Genomic DNA, 16,395 nt, shown 5'->3' on the forward strand with positions numbered 1-16,395 from the left:
TGCTTGCTGACTCGATTAGTTTCAGGGCGATCATCCAGCCCTAGCTCTTAGCCTCGGAATCAGAGCCTCTTTTCCACCGGTGAGATGGATGAAACGATCTGACTGGTGCCGTATACGGCCACCCACACATCCACCCCAGCGATGCGGATAGGGGCGGGTCTGCAGGTTCCCGGCCTGAGACGGGAGGCGTGTTGACTACTAACACCCTTTGGCCGGACAGAACAAGAGGACAGGCGTCCTGACGGGAGGCCGAACGGCCGTTCCGCCATGGTATCGGAATCATTTGACGCCCTATGGCGGCGAGGACCCTCCTCCCGCGCACCCCACTCCCTTAGCTTCGTCTGCGATGCAGGGTCCCGAGGTCAGGCGGGGTGGATGGATCTGATTGGCATGTCGTGCTGACGGTTTCGTTGGTGGAAAGGGAGAGTTTGGACCCTCCCGGAGGTTCCGACCTTATTGGCTCAGAAACCTCTCTCATACGAGAGGAAGGTGGATGTCGATTCAAGGTCCTGCCAATGGGGAAGTCGATGTTTACAGTATACGGGGACACTGGCCGTAACAGCGTAACAGTGTCAACCGTACTCGGTACTCCGTACGGAATAAACAGTGGACGGTGTACAGTAAAGTCTCAGCAGAAAAGTGTTCGACTGCCGACACGCGAGCTCGCGCCCAAAGGAGTAAAAGCGCTTGTGCCCATCCCCTCCAATGAGGGGATTCATGAACCTCTCGAACCATTGAAAAATAGACTCGTCAAATAACGCCATCTGTGATGGAGGTCAAGTCCTTCTTCCACTGTCTGGAATGATAACTATTAGTCTTTGTCTTAGCTTATTACAGTAGCTTGTTCGCGAGGCTGTTCCCTCCTCCGTACGGGTAACTTTCACCTTTCCTTGTCAGACCCAGCCAGCTACTTCGCCCTCCGGGGCTCGTGTCCGCTGATTTTCTCGTCTTTCATTCCTTGAATTCCCTCCTGACACTTGCCTCTCCTCCGGTTTTTCTTCCGAACCCCCTGTGTTTGGACGGTCTCGCCTGTTTGACCCGAGGTGGAATGGAGGGTTTGCGTGTGGTTGCTGCATGAAAAGAACTCCCCCCGTGGAGCATCCGCTTACTATGAAGATGACGCTCGACGTCCGCCAGCGCTGGAAGGGCTTTGTCCGTATTCTTCTATCTCCAAGTCTCTGGTTCGACGTCTACTGGCCTGCCTCGCGCAAGTACTGGTTCTCGCTCCTGTTCATTGGCGTGATCAGCGCCAAAATCCTCCACATCTACTCCCACCGGAACTCTCTCTCGCCCGGCCAATTTCTCCTCTGGGGCCCAACCTTCTTTGTCCAGGATATCGCATGTATTCTCATTGCGCAGACCCTCTGCCAAACGTTCCACCGGCGATGGATCAATGTCATCTCCGCGCTGGTGGTCATCATGACCAGGTACGAGAAGCTCTAGAAGCGATCAACAAAGGAGCATGGATCGTGAGTGGCTAACCCTGGCTCTCGTCCACCCTTTCTTTTAGTCTGATGATCTCCATTCTTGCCGCCGCCAACATCTCGTTCTATACGCAGACGGGCGCCGAATTACATTGGCGACAAGCGCATTATTTCCATCGCGACGCGGCCTCGATTAAGACTTTGCTGACCGGATTAACCGGCATTGTGATCGTGGAGGTGCTGTTCAGTGCTGCTGCATGGATCTCGTCGCCTTACCTGTACAATGGGGTCCGCGCAGTTGTTCGGGTTTGGAAAGCGACCGTTGCCCCAGTCCTCATGTGCTGGAAGCGGAACCGCACCTCCGACAAGGACTATGGGCAAGTTGCCAACACGGACTGGGATGAGGAGCATGCGGAATCAGAGGCCATGATGGGCTGGCAGGAACCCGTGGCCGCATCCCAGAAACCCTCATCGCACCCTCCGCCGTCCCTGTCAGGGCGCGTGCTCGTGGCCGCGGCGATCGCCCTTCTGCTCCTTCTACGTTGCATTCGCCCGACTGCTACCGCATACTCCTTTCTGTCGCAGACCGTACTCATCACCCCCTTTGAGAAGCCCCCACAGTCAGTGAAGACTTCCTCCGTCGATCTCCCGCCGGACCTGCCCGGTGACTACAGCTGGCTCTACAACCATACCGCGCTGGCCGCACCCTCCAGTTTCGACTGGCTGCCAACGAAGAAGATGGCTGGGTTCAGGGACTGGTATGAGGAAGGAATGGAAGGAACAGCTTTACACTACGACCCCGCCCATGACCCGCTGAAGATTTCCAACCTCGACCGCGATGTTCTGGAGCCATTACGCGACGCTCTCATGGATGGCCATGTGAACATCAAGCACGTTTTCCTGCTGAAGTTAGAAAGTACCCGTCACGACGTCTTCCCGGTTCGCAAGGAGTCCCATCTCGGCGATTTGATCCGCGAATCCTTTGGTGGCAGCATTCCAGATGACGTGGATCAGCGCCTCGCCAACCTAACCGTTCATGCCGAGCGACTGACGGGCATCCCGGCCGGTTGGGAGCACAGCAACGATTCATGGGAGCCATACGGAGGCATGTATGCGTCGAACGCCTACACTGGCGACACCTTCACTCTCAAGAGTATTCTCGCCAGTGTATGCGGCATCGCACCCTTGGTGGTCGACTTCAACCGCGAATACCTGCATCATATCTACGAGCCGTGCATGCCGCATATTCTGAGCGCATTGAACTCCTTGTCTAGCGAACACAACACCAGCCAGGTAAAGAAAGATGATTATACCACCTGGCCCTGGCATTCGACCTTTATGCAGAGTATCACAGATAACTACGACAACCAGGACCTCTTGCTCCCTGTTTTGGGTTTCAAGGACAAGGTTACCGACAAGAAGATTACCAAGGACTGGAAGAAAAAGCCTGGCGATGCACCGGAGAAGTACAATTTCTGGGGTTATCCCGAGCATGAACTGCGGTCGTATTTCCTCAATGCTTTGAATCATGCGGAGAAACATCATGAGCGCATCTTCCTCACTCACCTGACGGGGCAAACACACCATCCATGGCAAATGCCAAAGGGCGACAAGTATGAGGAGTTGATTCACCACAGCATTTTTAACCACAATGGGAATGTGAACCGCTACCTGAACACTATTGGGGTTGCAGACAGATGGCTTGGAGAGGTCATGGACGTTCTTCAGGAAGCTGGTGTTGCGAATGAGACCCTGGTAGTCATGGTTGGTGACCAGTGAGTTGATCCCCTCCCCCGTGTTTGCTACAGCCGCTCGTTTTCTAACATACTCATAGCGGCATCTCTCTGGTCGAGGACGGTGGTGTGACTCCCTATGACAACCCGCACGTTTCCAACTTCCATGTCCCCCTCGTCTTCTCACACCCGCAGCTTCCCCCAATCAAGATCGACGGCCGTGTCACATCCATGCAAATCCTGCCTACCATCATGGACCTCCTCGTGGAATCTGGGTCTCTGGACGAGAAGGCTACGGATGCAATCAAGGACCTCCTCCCTCTTTATGAAGGCCAATCAATAATCCGAGACCTTGTCCCAGAGAAGGATGGAAAACTCGACTGGCAATTCACCGTCATGAACACCGGAGCCACATGGCTTGCGCTTCGGTCCGCCCCGAAGCCATACCGCTTGGTCATTCCACTCGTTCCCGATGTCGAGTGGCGCTTCTCGGATGTGGATAAAGACCCCCACGAATTGCACACCCTTCAGTCGTTCAGCCTGCCCCCACTTCTGGACCAAGTTGCCGCGGCGCACGGCGAAGAGGCCCTGCAATGGGTGATTGATGCAGCTCATGTTACCCAGTGGTGGGTCGGAGAGAATTGGCGCCGTTATGAATACAAGCCGGAGTCATGAGTTCCCTCTGGCGGCTATAGGTAGCATTCCGCTAGACCACTTGGTCGCAGTTGCTACGTGATGATATAGCTATTCCTTTGGGACCGATCTGGAGTCATTGGGTGTATATATAATAAGGGATATGGGTGCATATGATGTGTTTTACTGGGGCTCCACCCCATTCTGGTATACTAGAGCGACGACGACCGTTGAAATTCTTTAATCATGACTCCAAGTGACCTACACCACTTTGCATCGACCAATCCAGGGCATCCTGTTCAGGATCGTTGTCATTTATCTCCACAGTAATTGGAATCTACTACGACTTAGTGCACACAATTTCCGCACTTGGAATAGATATCCACGCATCCTCATCCTGCCCCCATTCCTCCCAAGCCTGCGAGATCTTCTGCAGATCCTCCTTCGTCGCCAACCCATGCTCAATCGCGGTGGTCGCAAACGACGACGCCACTGCCCGTTCAACCCACGATTCGCTCCACCACTTGACGTCCCCCGGACTAGCATAGCACCACATCGTGCAACTGCATTGCACGTCACTAAAGCCAGCCTTCCGAGCCCAAGCATGCAGTACACGCCCCGCATTCGGCTCGCCACCATTCCGCCGCGCAACACGGTCATACATATCCTGCCAATCCTTAAGGCCCGGCAACTCAGGATACCACACGAAAACGCCGTAATCCGCCTCCCTCGCCGCAACTATCCCGCCCGGCTTCGTGACACGCTTCATTTCCGCGAGCATACCGACTGGATCCCCGACGTGCTGCAGGACCTGGTGGCAAAATACCACGTCAAAAGTATCATCCCCATAAGACAGCGCATTCGCATCGCCCTCGACAAAATCAATATTCGTCACGCCCTTTTCTTCCGCGAGTGCGCGCGCTTGGCTCAGGATTCCGCCCGCTCGCTCCAGGCCCGTGATGTGACCTTGCGGCACGTAGGATGCTACGTCGATGGTGATTGTGCCCGGCCCGCAGCCGATGTCAAGGATTTTCATGTCAGGCTTCAGATGGGGGAGGAGGAAGCCGATGGAGTTCTTAGCTGTTCGCCAGCTGTGCGAGCGCACGACGGAGGCGTGGTGGCCGTGGGTGTATATTGCTGATTCTGTCTTGGCGGCCATGAGGTGCGGTTATGTTTGGAGAAAAATGGATAGAACGGAGGTAATGGAAATGGAGCGGTTTTGAACCTGGGCTGAGTGAATAATATTTGATTTGTCTTTGTTGCACTTTTATTGGCGATTCTGTCGATTTATATACCTTAGATAACGTTCTGGATGACATGTAGTTCGGCCCCCGATATCGGACGTGAAAGCTGAGTGGCTAGTTCCCACCGCATGAATCATACTGTTTCAAAGGGGTTATTATTGGCTCTGGAATACTTGTGGAATCTCATTCCACCTACTCTGGGGGATTTTTACGTCCGATAAGAAGAGTCTCGTTCCTTTTGTTACGATGGGGGTTGTGGCCGATGTCGGGGGTCTGGGAAGCTCAAGCCTCCGTCCCATTTGAGACGCTTATTCTGAAGCGGAGGATGTCCCATGCGGAGAGAATATCATCACAGAAAATCACCCAGAGACTGTCAAATTTCTTGCATCTTCGTTTCTGGTGTGATCTCTCAATGGTTATATTATTATATTTGTTGAATTAATTCACTTGTTGTGCAGGAGAGCGGTGAGGCATTAGAAGTCATTTACCTCCGTACTTAGCCAGTTCATTGAGGAGTATATGCGCTATTGTAGGTCACATCCAGCGGTCCCGTATCTCCTAATGGTATGTATTGAGCAATTGGTGACATATTCACCCCGTGCATCCACATGCTTGCGGGTATATTGATCGATGTCGGTTCCAATGGTTCAATGGGATATTCTCCGAAGTTCAATGGCATATAGCATTCAAGTTGACCTCGAGTCGAGATAAGCTCCTCTTGACTCGCTTCATGTGAGAAATCGATGGGTGTATCTGGAGCGGAAACAAAATCCAAGGAGTGGCGAGCGCCCATTTCAATAGGCAGGGGGAATTTATAATGGTGTGCAAAAGACGTCGCATTTTCATGATTATCCACGGCTTGTCCGTGAATTGGCGGGCCCACTTCCCATGGTATGACACCTGCAGACGCGAAAGGTTCCGCATCTTCGATCGCAGACGTAGTGCTTCGTGTGGGCTGGGCTTTGGCTTCATGGGTTTCACAGGCCCAGTTATCCCCGAATCCCGCTGGGAATTGCCCACAGACTTGATTTGGTACATCCATTAGCTGGAGAATTCCCTCTGTGAGGGGCTTGGGCTGCGAGGCCAGTGTGCTTGGTTTGCCGGCTAGGAAGCGCAACTCATTGAGCTGGGCAATCAATCGATGGTTCTCTGCTACCAGGTCTCGCACATCTTCTGCGGCTGCAAGGCACATTTCGCGTTGCTGTTTGAAATGCCGAAGGCTTTCTTTGACAACGAGCGTCTTTGAAAGGCGTCGGACAGGCGCCAGAGCAGGCACCAGGCGCGCTAGATCCTACAGCCACAATCGAATCGAATACCCTCGGTTAGCCTACTCCATGAAAAGCGGAAGAGCGCTTTCGCTATACCGGAAGCTTACCAGAAGGTCTCTTTTCATATCCTCTCGGCGCCCTTTTTCAAGGGCTAAATTGTGGGCGTTGACAGCGGGGGGTAGAGGCCGGGGGCGAGCTCGCCTCTTGGGCTTCCTCTCATGCATACTGGGTTGAGTTTCCATTGCGTGTTTTATGGATGAACCAGGCGCTTAAGGGCCGAGAAATGGGTGTTCAACCCTGCCCATTCCCCTGTTGCGCGGTGGTAGGATAAGGTGGACAATAAATAGCCGCCGAACCTCCGAGGGCCTAGCCGATCATGGGCCGAAGTGGGGTGGTTGGCCTCTCCTCTCAGAGCGGCTTTGCGCAGAAGGCTCGATTGGCCAGCGTTGACTAAACAACCACATGCGCAAAACCAAATATAAACAGATTATGAGCGAAGGATATTATCAATCTTCAGCATGGAAAGCGCAGACCTGGGATGTCCCTTTTACGCTTAGGTTTGCCTTGTTGAGTTCGGCGCCCACATAGCTAACCATAGTAGTAAGTTGGTGATATCGTAGGTATTTGTCGTACCCGTAGGCAGCATCTATCAAAGTAAGCTAGGTCAAGAAGAAATTACCCTTCGAGATGCGCTGGTTGAGAGAATTAGGACACTTTATGAAGCTCGTGGGAAGGAGGAACAGACGGATTGGTATTATTTGTATTATGATTGATTTGCGTGCCCCAAAATCCTATGGCTTATCAAACAACTTTATTCAAGTAAATTTTGTTTTCAACACGGTGACTTCGGCATTAATAAGTGTATTTTCCAAGAACGGGTTGCAAGCCAAAAGATCACGGCAGTAACTAGTAACCCAACCCATCGGAGGGAGGACCGGCGGCCATTGATTGTCCGCCATTCGTAGCATACCACCATGGCAATCTCTGATAGATCTCGTGTTGCAACTCTTCGCAAAAGACCAGTATCTAAACAAGATTTCGCACCTCTCAGCTTGAAATTAAATTGTCACATTTCACCCACGAGTCTGGAAAGGTTCCCGAGCCATATACTAACTTAAGGCCAAACGCCATGTTCGAATACCACCTTCATCGACCATCCCCTTTCCGTCATTCACCATATTGAAGGCACATTCCCATTGGCAAGTCGAGTGAGCCTTTCATGGCTGAATTGGAAACACTCCGGCAGGCCAGTTTCGCTCCAATCATGCCCAAGCACAATCTTCGCAACCCCTGGAGCACAGGTAAAGATACGCGCCATCCCTAAAATATGTGAGTCACAGCTGCTGCTACTTGCTTCCCGCACTTCTCAAGCTTACCATGTCCGTTAAACCCTGCACAAATGTATTGACCTGGCAATGAATTGATTGCACCAACAAAGGGAACTGAGTCCGTCGTCATCGCGATGATTCCCGTCCAGGCATGATCTAAGCCTTCGCCGTGCATAATCTCCTGGTCACCCGAGCCGTATTCGGGGAACAGCGCGCTGAAGCTCCGCAAGGCATCCTGGGCGATTTCCTCGCTATACCGAGAATCATCGGTGCTGAAGCGACCAGCTAGGGTGTCTGCACTCAACGTCGGGTTGGATCGAGACACTCCCAGGATGAGGGTACCATCCCCTTTGCGCTGGATGAGAGAATAGAAGTGGTAGAGGCTGTACCGCAGCGAAAATGTGGATTGAAGGGCTTTCTCGGCTGCAAAGGCCGGGGTTGGAACTAGCGAGTGGGCCTGCGCACGATTCGGTCGAACGTAAGCTTCGAGTAGTGGCAGCAAGAGAGCGGCATGAGCGTTGGTGCAGTGAATGACTTTCTCCGCCGTGATCACCCCACGGGGGCTGTGGACATCCCACAAGGCGCCATTTCGAGTCACCTCCATGGCTGGACAAAAGGTAAGGAGTTCTGCCCCGCGGCTTATGGCGGATTGCAGCAGAAATTGAGCCAGCTTGGCTGGGTGGCTGGACCCAGCGGGCCATTCGTAGGCCGCCATCGCCCCAGGAATTCTTGTTTTCGCCTGGGCCTCTGCTCCTTCATAGAATCGAATGTGCGACACATCACCTCCGGCCTGTTGATATGCCTGGAGGCTGTCTGCTTCATACTTCGCAAAGTCGGGTGTCATGCAGACATCGAAAGTCGTGGTCAGGTTGAAGTCGCACGGTACGTTGTGCTTGTTGACAAACTCGTCTACCTTCTGGAGGACCAGCCGCTCGTTGGCAATGATTTTCAGAGCTTGTTCCGGGCCGTGGACTTTGGAGTAGGCATTGAACCCACGAAAGGCATCTACAAAGGCCAGCGATCAGTGGTCGCTCCCATAGAGTTCGTCTGTTCATCTCCACATACCCGGTCGGACATGGCCCGCGTTGCGCGAACTGGCGCCGCTTGCTGCCTCGCGCGCCTCCAAAATCACGATGTCTTCACCCGCGACCCCTGCTTCGAGAAGCTCGAACGCGGTGAGTCCGCCGGCTATTCCAGAGCCGATGATGACATATTTTCTGGTGGAGGGAACCGCATTCTGCTGGTTGGCGAAGAGGTGGGGAAATGCACGCGTCGTGCGCTGCCAATAGCTCAAGCAGGGGGTGCTGTTAGGCAGACTCCTGCTGGATCCAACCGTGGCCTTGGTTTCTATCCCCGGCATGGTGGTCAATGTGGTGTCGCGGGGAAACCATTACGAGAGTCCGGCAATCGACCGCCGTCTATATACCCGAGCCACCTGAACTGGTTTCGGCGCAGCGTCGGCAGGTGCCGATCAACCGGGGGGCCTGTGGAGATGCAGATGCAGCTGCAGCTTTCCTATCGCGTAAACCAAGCCCATTCCGCCATCTCGGAGACTCTCCATGGCGATATTAACTGCAGAGCAGCTCGTGGTCTATGGGTTTACGGAAGAGACACATCGCCTATCGTGGTCATTCGTGGAAGGGGCGCTTGGCGGCCGGCGCAACCTCGCCTCGACCTGCACCAAAGACCAGCGAGGTCGGACCAAGCCAAGCGACCAACAAGATCGGGCGCGATCTGCAAGTTTCTAGAGCCTCGGAGCATTCCCGGGGTCCGCCCTAGGAGTGGTTCCGTCCCATCATTGGTGCTGGCTTGCCGGAGCTCTTATCACACGACCGCCCCGCCGATCTGCGCGGGCGTGTATACCCCAAGTGGGATGTGCGAGCTTATCGGGACGGTCGTTTCGTGCTTAAAGAGGCGCGAACTTATCCCCATCCCCCCATCCCTCCCTTTCCCCCGCTCACCTAGAATCCTCGCCCCAGCTATGATGGGGCTGTCCAAGCTCTTCCGGCGCGATGGCCCGACGGATGGCTTTGTGCGCACTGCGGACGAGCAGGCCCTGGTCCGGCGTCTGGATACCTTCCTCCTGACATTCGGCTGTCTTTCGCAAGGTACGATGGCGCGACGCGATTCAGGAAACTCAATGAGCTGACTGATTGTAGTGATCAAATACCTCGATCAGCAAAACATCAATAATGCGTACGTCTCGGGTATGCAGGAAGATCTAAATCTACATGGCAATGAATTGAATCTGTATGGAAACAAAACTCCCCAACCCCAACTCGGCGAGATTGCAACGCCGGCTAACGGCATATACCCTAGGTTTACAACTTACTTCAATGCTGCATACTGTGTTATGCTTATTCCCTCACAAATCATTCTGACCTACATTCGGCCGAGCATTTGGCTCCCTGGCCTGGAGATTGTGTGGGGTGTCTTGACCGGCTTGATTGCGATGGCGTCGCATGCGAGGCAGATCTATGTCCTGCGGGTCTTCTTGGGCCTTTGTGAAAGCAGTGCGTGGCCGGGAATGATGACTTTACTCAGTAAGTCTATCTCTCGCCAACCGTCTCCGTCTGCACTTTGGCATTCCACAGTGACTAATGGCTGGTAGTGTACTGGTACACCCCGACCGAACTGGCAAAACGCATGGGTTTCTACCATTCTTGTCAAGCAGTCGGTCAAATGATGTCTGGGGCATTGCAGGCCGCAATTTCCGACACACTCGACGGCCACGGAGGGCTGGCCGGATGGCGATGGCTTTTTGTCATCAATGCGATCATCACCGTCGTTTGGGGATTCGCCGGATTCTTCATGATCCCCGACCTTCCCAACAGACCCAATCCCCGCGCATTCTGGTTCCACAAGGTACATGCGGAGCTTGCAATGGAGCGACTGGCTCGCAACGGCCGTGCTGAGCCAAAGAGGATGACATGGGCCGGTGTGAAGCGCACCTTCTCTGGCTGGGTGGTTTATTTCATCGCGATTCTCTACATTTCCACCGTCCTGGGTACATACGGCTATGTCTATTTCTCGCTCTTCCTCAAGTCCCTGAAGAACCCCGACGGGACACCGAGATGGACGGTGTCCGAAGTGAATGCCATTCCGATCGGAGGCTCCGCCATCAACGTGGTTTTCGTGTGGATCTGGGCTTTGCTGTCTGATTTCTTGCAAACGAGATGGACTCTCATCGTCTTCCAGGGTATCATTGGCATTATTCCGTGTATCATTATGAGCATCTGGACTTCGCACCCGACCGCAGTCCCGATCTCGGGCGCGTATGCGTCATACTTTATAGCTTACATCTGCCTTGGCACAGCCCCCCTCATCTTTGCTTGGCTGGCAGATCTGATCCCTCAAGATCCCGAAGCACGTTCACTGGTTGTGGGTGTCTCGGTTGCTGGTTACTATGCTATCTCGGCGTGGTCGCAGGTGCTGGTATGGCCGGCATCACAAGCGCCCTTTTACAAGTACGGTTGGCAGTCCGCGCTCGCGTTGTTGGTCTTGGTCATTATCATGACATGCACGCTGCGCTGGATTGATGTGAGATATCTTCTTCGCAAGCGTGAGGCCTTCCAGGCAACCATAGAAGGTGAGGCGGTTGGAAGGAAAGATAGTGTATCCCCTCTAGCTGATCGCGACCACGCCCAAGGGCCAAGTTCGGATCCCGATCGGAAATCTCCCCACAGGGCGATTGTGGATGAGATTTGAAACACGCCATGACCGCTAAATGAAATGAGTTCATAACTTCACTGTACGTCCTCGATGGATATTGTAGACAAGTGAGTCGTCAGGAACAAGTGCGGGCGGTTCTTGCATCGGACTGACCTACTTAAAACCATTCGACGATACCAAGTATTCACGGCGGAGATATTGTAATTGTATGCGAATCTCTACAGATGAACCGTTTGGGTTGGCAATACTCAGAAATTAAGTACTGGAGAATGCAATTGGCACTAATATCTAGTACAAGAGCGCGAGAGGCCCCTGTCAAGGCTAGACCTCGCCAAGGACCGCAAAGGACTATAGGGGATCGTGGTGCGGTCCTAACTACTTCGAAAAAAGACTAAAGACTAGATGCTCTAAGTCCTAGTCCTAAGATTTGGGACTAGACCTGGTCTTTGCCAAGGTCTATTAGCTACTACTAGAGACAAGCTTGTCACAAGACAAGCATGGCAAGTCCGTATTTACAATTCCTATCTTGTCCTCAAACTATGTATGGAGAGTCAAATATGAGATTATTGGATCGGGGAAGGATTCCAAAGCACATAGGCGAGATTCATGTTAGTCCTTCGTTAGTTATTCAAAGACATGATATCTTTAAAGCAACCATTCCTCCAGAGTAGCTCTTAAATCCCCCCAAAATCTCTTTGTCGCTTGTAACTCCCAAAAGTGCCCAAAATTATGCGGGACACCCTTATAGACATGAAGCGTAACCGGGACATTTCCCTCTTCTAGCTTTCTGGCATACGCGATCCCCTCATCTCGTAACGGATCCTGTCCTGAGACAAAGATCAAGTGTCGTGGAAGTCTTTTCATATCCCCGAGCAACGGAGACGCTTTACTGTTCAAGCCCGAGGCGGGATCCGGATGAATCAGGTTCCACACGGCGAGCAACCCACTTGAGCCCATGAATATATCCATGCACTGGGCGTATGAGCGAAGGCACTCTTCAGAAGGACCGTACTCGGCGGCTGGGAAATGACGGGGGTCGCAGAGCATGGGAGCATTGAGGATGACACCATTGACGGGGATACCTTTGTCACGACAGATCTGAGAGAGAGCGGCACTGATTCCCGCTCCAGAGGAGGAACCAGCCAGGATAAGTCGATTAAGATCGACCTTGATATTTGCGTTTAAACTGAGAAGCCTCTCGGGGGAATCGAGTAGGGCATCTAGTACATCCTCCGAATCTTCGATCCAGATCGGGAAGCGGTTCTCAGGAGCCAGCCGGTATTCTACACTGACAATCACAAGATCGAAGCGCTCGTACAATGGGTATAAGAGCCAAAGTTCCTCTGAGGTGTGATTGCCTTGAATCCAGCCCCCACCATGCGTGACTAAGAGGATCGGTAGAGAAGCCTTATCTTTCCCTCTAGCGTGGAGACGGTCGGACAGTGGAAAGGACACTTTCACGTTGATATCGGCACCATCGCGGGCTCGGACTGTGACTGACTTTGCAGTATAGCCGACCTCTTCCATGGGGTGACTTTCGGCCCATTTGGTGTTAGATGTCGCCTCGTATGCTCGAATTGAAGCGAAATCAAGTTGGGTGAAGTCGATTGGGGCGGACAGTGGGCGGGAAGTGGTCGAGGGAAGCGGAATGTCATTTTTAGTGGCGAATGCTTCCCAGTCCGGGTCGCTGGTGAAGTAGTCTGGAGTCGACATGGTAGATTGATCAGATACCAACAAAGGTAGGATAATTCCTTGTGATATAAATACTACCTTCGAAGGAATCTAGATGACAAAGTCTAGGATCTGAACCTTTAGCCGTCCGGCCGGAGTCCGCCCGGACTCCAGCCGGATCGGTCGTATAGTCGATCCTGCTAGTAATGCCTGTAAATCAGCAGAGGGAAGCAAAGAGCTGGTGACAGACGGCGTTTTAGTAAGAAGTTCGGAAGGGCTCGGCAGTGCATCTCGCGAACGCATGGGAGCCAATCTCATCGGAGCGAGGATGGTCTTGCAATAACACAATAACATTAGGTGCCATTGGCGATCTGTAATTTCGGGGAGCACGGAATGTGGGTTATCTCCTCTTTCCCCCTCCCCTAGCCGCCCGGGCCGGAAAACAGCCGGGGGGTGGGGGGAACATCGCACACTGTGCCATAAGAGGGAACTTTTGGGGGGTGCGAGACAGGATCTATGTTGCTGTGCACTACAATAATGGTGTACAAAAGCGACTTGTTTTTTAGACTTCCTATACATGGCTAATCATTGAAAGGTGTACCTACCTCCGTATCAGTACTGTAGACCCCGGCATCAAATCTACTGGGTTGTCACAGAGCGATAGAGCAGAGACTGTGTATTAGAACATCGCCATGAGTGAGGTCAATTAATGTAGTCTGTATATTAGGGTCCTTCCATTAATCTCTGAAAGATGGATAGGGGGTTGGAGCAAAGGAAAACTCATTCTCATATTATGTAAGGCTAGGTAGGGCTAGTTAAGCTAACTAACGTGTTCCCGCTTTAGTAATAGAGAGGGTTTTCGGGGTCGCTAAGGTCAAAGATGACGCTGGAGTGGGGTTTGGCACCACCGCGGTCGGAGAACTCCTTACTGAAGTCAATAGTGCGGTTGAAGCTCAGGCTACCATCGTCGTTGATGTCGATGTACAGCGCCTTGAAATCAGCGGGCGTATTGATAATGCCAATCTCGCCGGTCTGAACGAAGTAGTCGGTGACAACCAGATGCTTCTGGTCAGGAGTCACCTTAACGTAGTGGGGACCCACGGTAGGCTGATCCTCATCAGGGTCGTCCAGCCGCTTAACGTTGCTCAAGTCGCTGATATCGAGAGCAGCAATGTGATTGGCGGTGGTGAGGGTCAGGTAGTAGAAGCGCCCATCCTGGCTAATGTCCGTGCTATAGGAGAGAACGGTTAGCTACCATCTTTATCCATGGATAGAGAGCTATCACATACTAGATAGCAACAGTGTCTCGAGCCTTGGGTCCAAGGTCGTAGAGCTCCTCGATAACACCCTGATTCCCATTCGAATCCTTGCGCAGAGGGTAGATGACCCAAACCTGGCCAAGGTGGACGGCAGTCGCGAGAGCAGCAGCTTCTGGGTGACCAGGGATGAATTTGACGTCTTGTATACCGCCACCCTGTGCATATAATTAGTAACCAACTCCTAAGTAAAAATCTTGGGCGTCAAACGCTTACGTCAGGAATAGTCAAAGTGCTGAGAATCTTGCGGCTGTCAAGATCCCAGAGGCGAAGAGTGTTAGCACGGCGGACACCAGTAGTAGGCTTCAGAATCGAGATAGGCTCCACAAAGTCCGACGTGAGAATTAGCTTATTCTTCCAGTCAATGCTCAGTCCGTGAGGAGAGAATTGCTCTCCCAAGATATTCAAGGTGCCCTCCACATCCTCCGGCCATTCGTGGATGATATCGAAGTTCTCATCAGTCTCGATCAGACGGCCGGGCGTGGTGCCCAGAGCAGAGCCCATGTAGGTAATGAAGAATCCCCCGTCGGGTTTAGCTCGAACCTCATCCGCAATTGATGACAGCAGGGCACGGTTGCTCTTCTTGAACGTCGGGCGATATGGGTTGGAGGTATCGAAGTAGAACGCAGTGTCCTACCAGAACAGGCGTCATTACGTTGTTATGCAATTGCGGAGTATCGAAACTTACCTGTGTCTTGAGAAGCGAGAGCAACCCACCACCAAATAGCGTCTTTCCATCGAGGGAGGGTCCCAAGTGATGAGGATCATTGCCACTGGACGGCACATCAGTCACCCATAAAAGGGTTCCAAAAGTATCCTAGGGCAAACGCAAAGTTAGCCACGGCGCCCAGGCCGGCAACGGTAGTCGACTAACATCATCCAAGCTGTAGGTAGCAAGGAAGTCCTTGTGGAACTTGTCTCCGGATCCAGTCCAGAAGTAACCTATCTTCTTGGGCTTGATATTACTTGGAGTAAAGGGAGGACTCTCCAGGGGAGGGGTCGGAATTTGCAAGATCGGCAATGGCGGTGCATTCGTAGTCAGAGGCTCCGTAATCCCCGGGATAGTGGGAATGAGTGGGGGGAGAGACAGACACTCCGCAAGGGAGAGCAAGTATGCAGCAGAAGCAAGCGAGTACTTCATCTTGTCGGTACCGATATCAAGGGCAAATAGGAATGGAGAAAACTGCCTCAGATGAACGTTCTGGTGAGCATATTTGCGGGAATTACTGCAGCTTATATAGACATTGGATTCTCCTCAGCAACAGAAACAATCACTTCCCTCCTTCACATCCCTTCAGCCTTCAGATTTCCGAAGCCCAAGCACGCAATGCTTGCATTTTGGCCGGGAAGGTATTGCCAAATATCAAATAACTTCAAGACGAATTTGATCTGCGGAATTGCGAATTTCCAATACCATCAAGAGTGTGAGAAGAGCAGATGAGCATATTCGGATGGTAGGTCGAGCCCGCTTCATCACCACATGCCTGTGCTATGCAGAGCCAAGGCCCAGCTAATGCCGATGGGATGTCGTGATTGAAGTCAAAGCCCGTTTCTTGGGCGAGGAACGACGAACTCCTGCAGGGTCAGAACCCCGGGAAATCGATAGTTCGCTCGGTGGTCCCCGATAGTCTCTGATCCCCGAATTTCCTGGCTAAAGCCGATGGGTTGCTTTGCGGTCAAGTTAAATGGCCTTTGTAGTCTTAATACCTATTCATCTCATTGTATCCGGCGTGTACGATCAGCCCTCGTTGAGATATAGATATACTCTAGCTTTGCAGTCAGATTGGGACATTCACCTCCCACTAAATTCTCAATAACCGAAAGCGCATCAATCTCTATTCAGTGAATATCCGATGGGTCATCCGGTAAGTGACTCAGAAAAGGCCCCGAGAGACTATCAACAGCCCAATTTCTTGGTAAAAGATCAATGCAAAGCTTAGACATCGCGCCTCGTGAACCATCCCATGCAGTGTGATGATGACCTGCAACCGCCAAGACATCACCAAGAAAGCCTTGGACCAGTAGATCAAGCAATAGATGAGGTGATCGAATGCGGGCTGAACCTTGACCTTCCTCGATTCAAAACTAATGCAGACTTTGAGTTCG

At 52.5% G+C, this 16,395-nt stretch overlaps 7 protein-coding genes across 7 annotated transcripts; 2 read left to right on the top strand and 5 right to left on the bottom strand.

The window, feature by feature from the left end:
- Window positions 1-1,110: 1,110 nt before the first annotated feature.
- On the top strand, window positions 1,111-3,832 carry N7482_006533 (uncharacterized protein; the record flags this gene model as incomplete). Its single annotated transcript, XM_056688658.1, has 3 exons — window positions 1,111-1,427; window positions 1,511-3,199; window positions 3,259-3,832. The coding sequence occupies 3 exons, from the start codon at window positions 1,111-1,113 to the stop codon at window positions 3,830-3,832; spliced, it is 2,580 nt and encodes an 859-aa protein (XP_056541087.1).
- Window positions 3,833-4,130: 298 nt separating this feature from the next.
- N7482_006534 (class I SAM-dependent methyltransferase) lies at window positions 4,131-4,949 on the bottom strand (the record flags this gene model as incomplete). Its single annotated transcript, XM_056688659.1, has 1 exon — window positions 4,131-4,949. The coding sequence occupies one exon, from the start codon at window positions 4,947-4,949 to the stop codon at window positions 4,131-4,133; it is 819 nt and encodes a 272-aa protein (XP_056541088.1).
- A 590-nt stretch (window positions 4,950-5,539) lies between these two features.
- Window positions 5,540-6,544, bottom strand: N7482_006535 (uncharacterized protein; the record flags this gene model as incomplete). The annotated part of the gene is made up of 2 exons (XM_056688660.1): window positions 5,540-6,325; window positions 6,410-6,544. The coding sequence occupies 2 exons, from the start codon at window positions 6,542-6,544 to the stop codon at window positions 5,540-5,542; spliced, it is 921 nt and encodes a 306-aa protein (XP_056541089.1).
- A 929-nt stretch (window positions 6,545-7,473) lies between these two features.
- On the bottom strand, window positions 7,474-8,990 carry N7482_006536 (NAD(P)/FAD-dependent oxidoreductase; the record flags this gene model as incomplete). Its single annotated transcript, XM_056688661.1, has 3 exons — window positions 7,474-7,622; window positions 7,679-8,635; window positions 8,696-8,990. The coding sequence occupies 3 exons, from the start codon at window positions 8,988-8,990 to the stop codon at window positions 7,474-7,476; spliced, it is 1,401 nt and encodes a 466-aa protein (XP_056541090.1).
- Window positions 8,991-9,614: 624 nt separating this feature from the next.
- On the top strand, window positions 9,615-11,338 carry N7482_006537 (uncharacterized protein; the record flags this gene model as incomplete). The annotated part of the gene is made up of 3 exons (XM_056688662.1): window positions 9,615-9,738; window positions 9,790-10,173; window positions 10,242-11,338. 3 exons carry the CDS (start codon window positions 9,615-9,617, stop codon window positions 11,336-11,338), a joined length of 1,605 nt encoding a protein of 534 aa, XP_056541091.1.
- Window positions 11,339-11,947: 609 nt separating this feature from the next.
- Window positions 11,948-13,015, bottom strand: N7482_006538 (alpha/beta hydrolase; the record flags this gene model as incomplete). Its single annotated transcript, XM_056688663.1, has 1 exon — window positions 11,948-13,015. The coding sequence occupies one exon, from the start codon at window positions 13,013-13,015 to the stop codon at window positions 11,948-11,950; it is 1,068 nt and encodes a 355-aa protein (XP_056541092.1).
- Window positions 13,016-13,813: 798 nt separating this feature from the next.
- N7482_006539 (uncharacterized protein) lies at window positions 13,814-15,430 on the bottom strand (the record flags this gene model as incomplete). The annotated part of the gene is made up of 5 exons (XM_056688664.1): window positions 13,814-14,204; window positions 14,263-14,447; window positions 14,506-14,922; window positions 14,978-15,106; window positions 15,164-15,430. 5 exons carry the CDS (start codon window positions 15,428-15,430, stop codon window positions 13,814-13,816), a joined length of 1,389 nt encoding a protein of 462 aa, XP_056541093.1.
- Window positions 15,431-16,395: the final 965 nt, after the last annotated feature.

Source organism: Penicillium canariense (assembly GCF_028826845.1).
Source record: "Penicillium canariense strain IBT 26290 chromosome Unknown utg000004l_segment0_segment0, whole genome shotgun sequence".
NCBI lineage: Eukaryota > Fungi > Ascomycota > Eurotiomycetes > Eurotiales > Aspergillaceae > Penicillium > Penicillium canariense.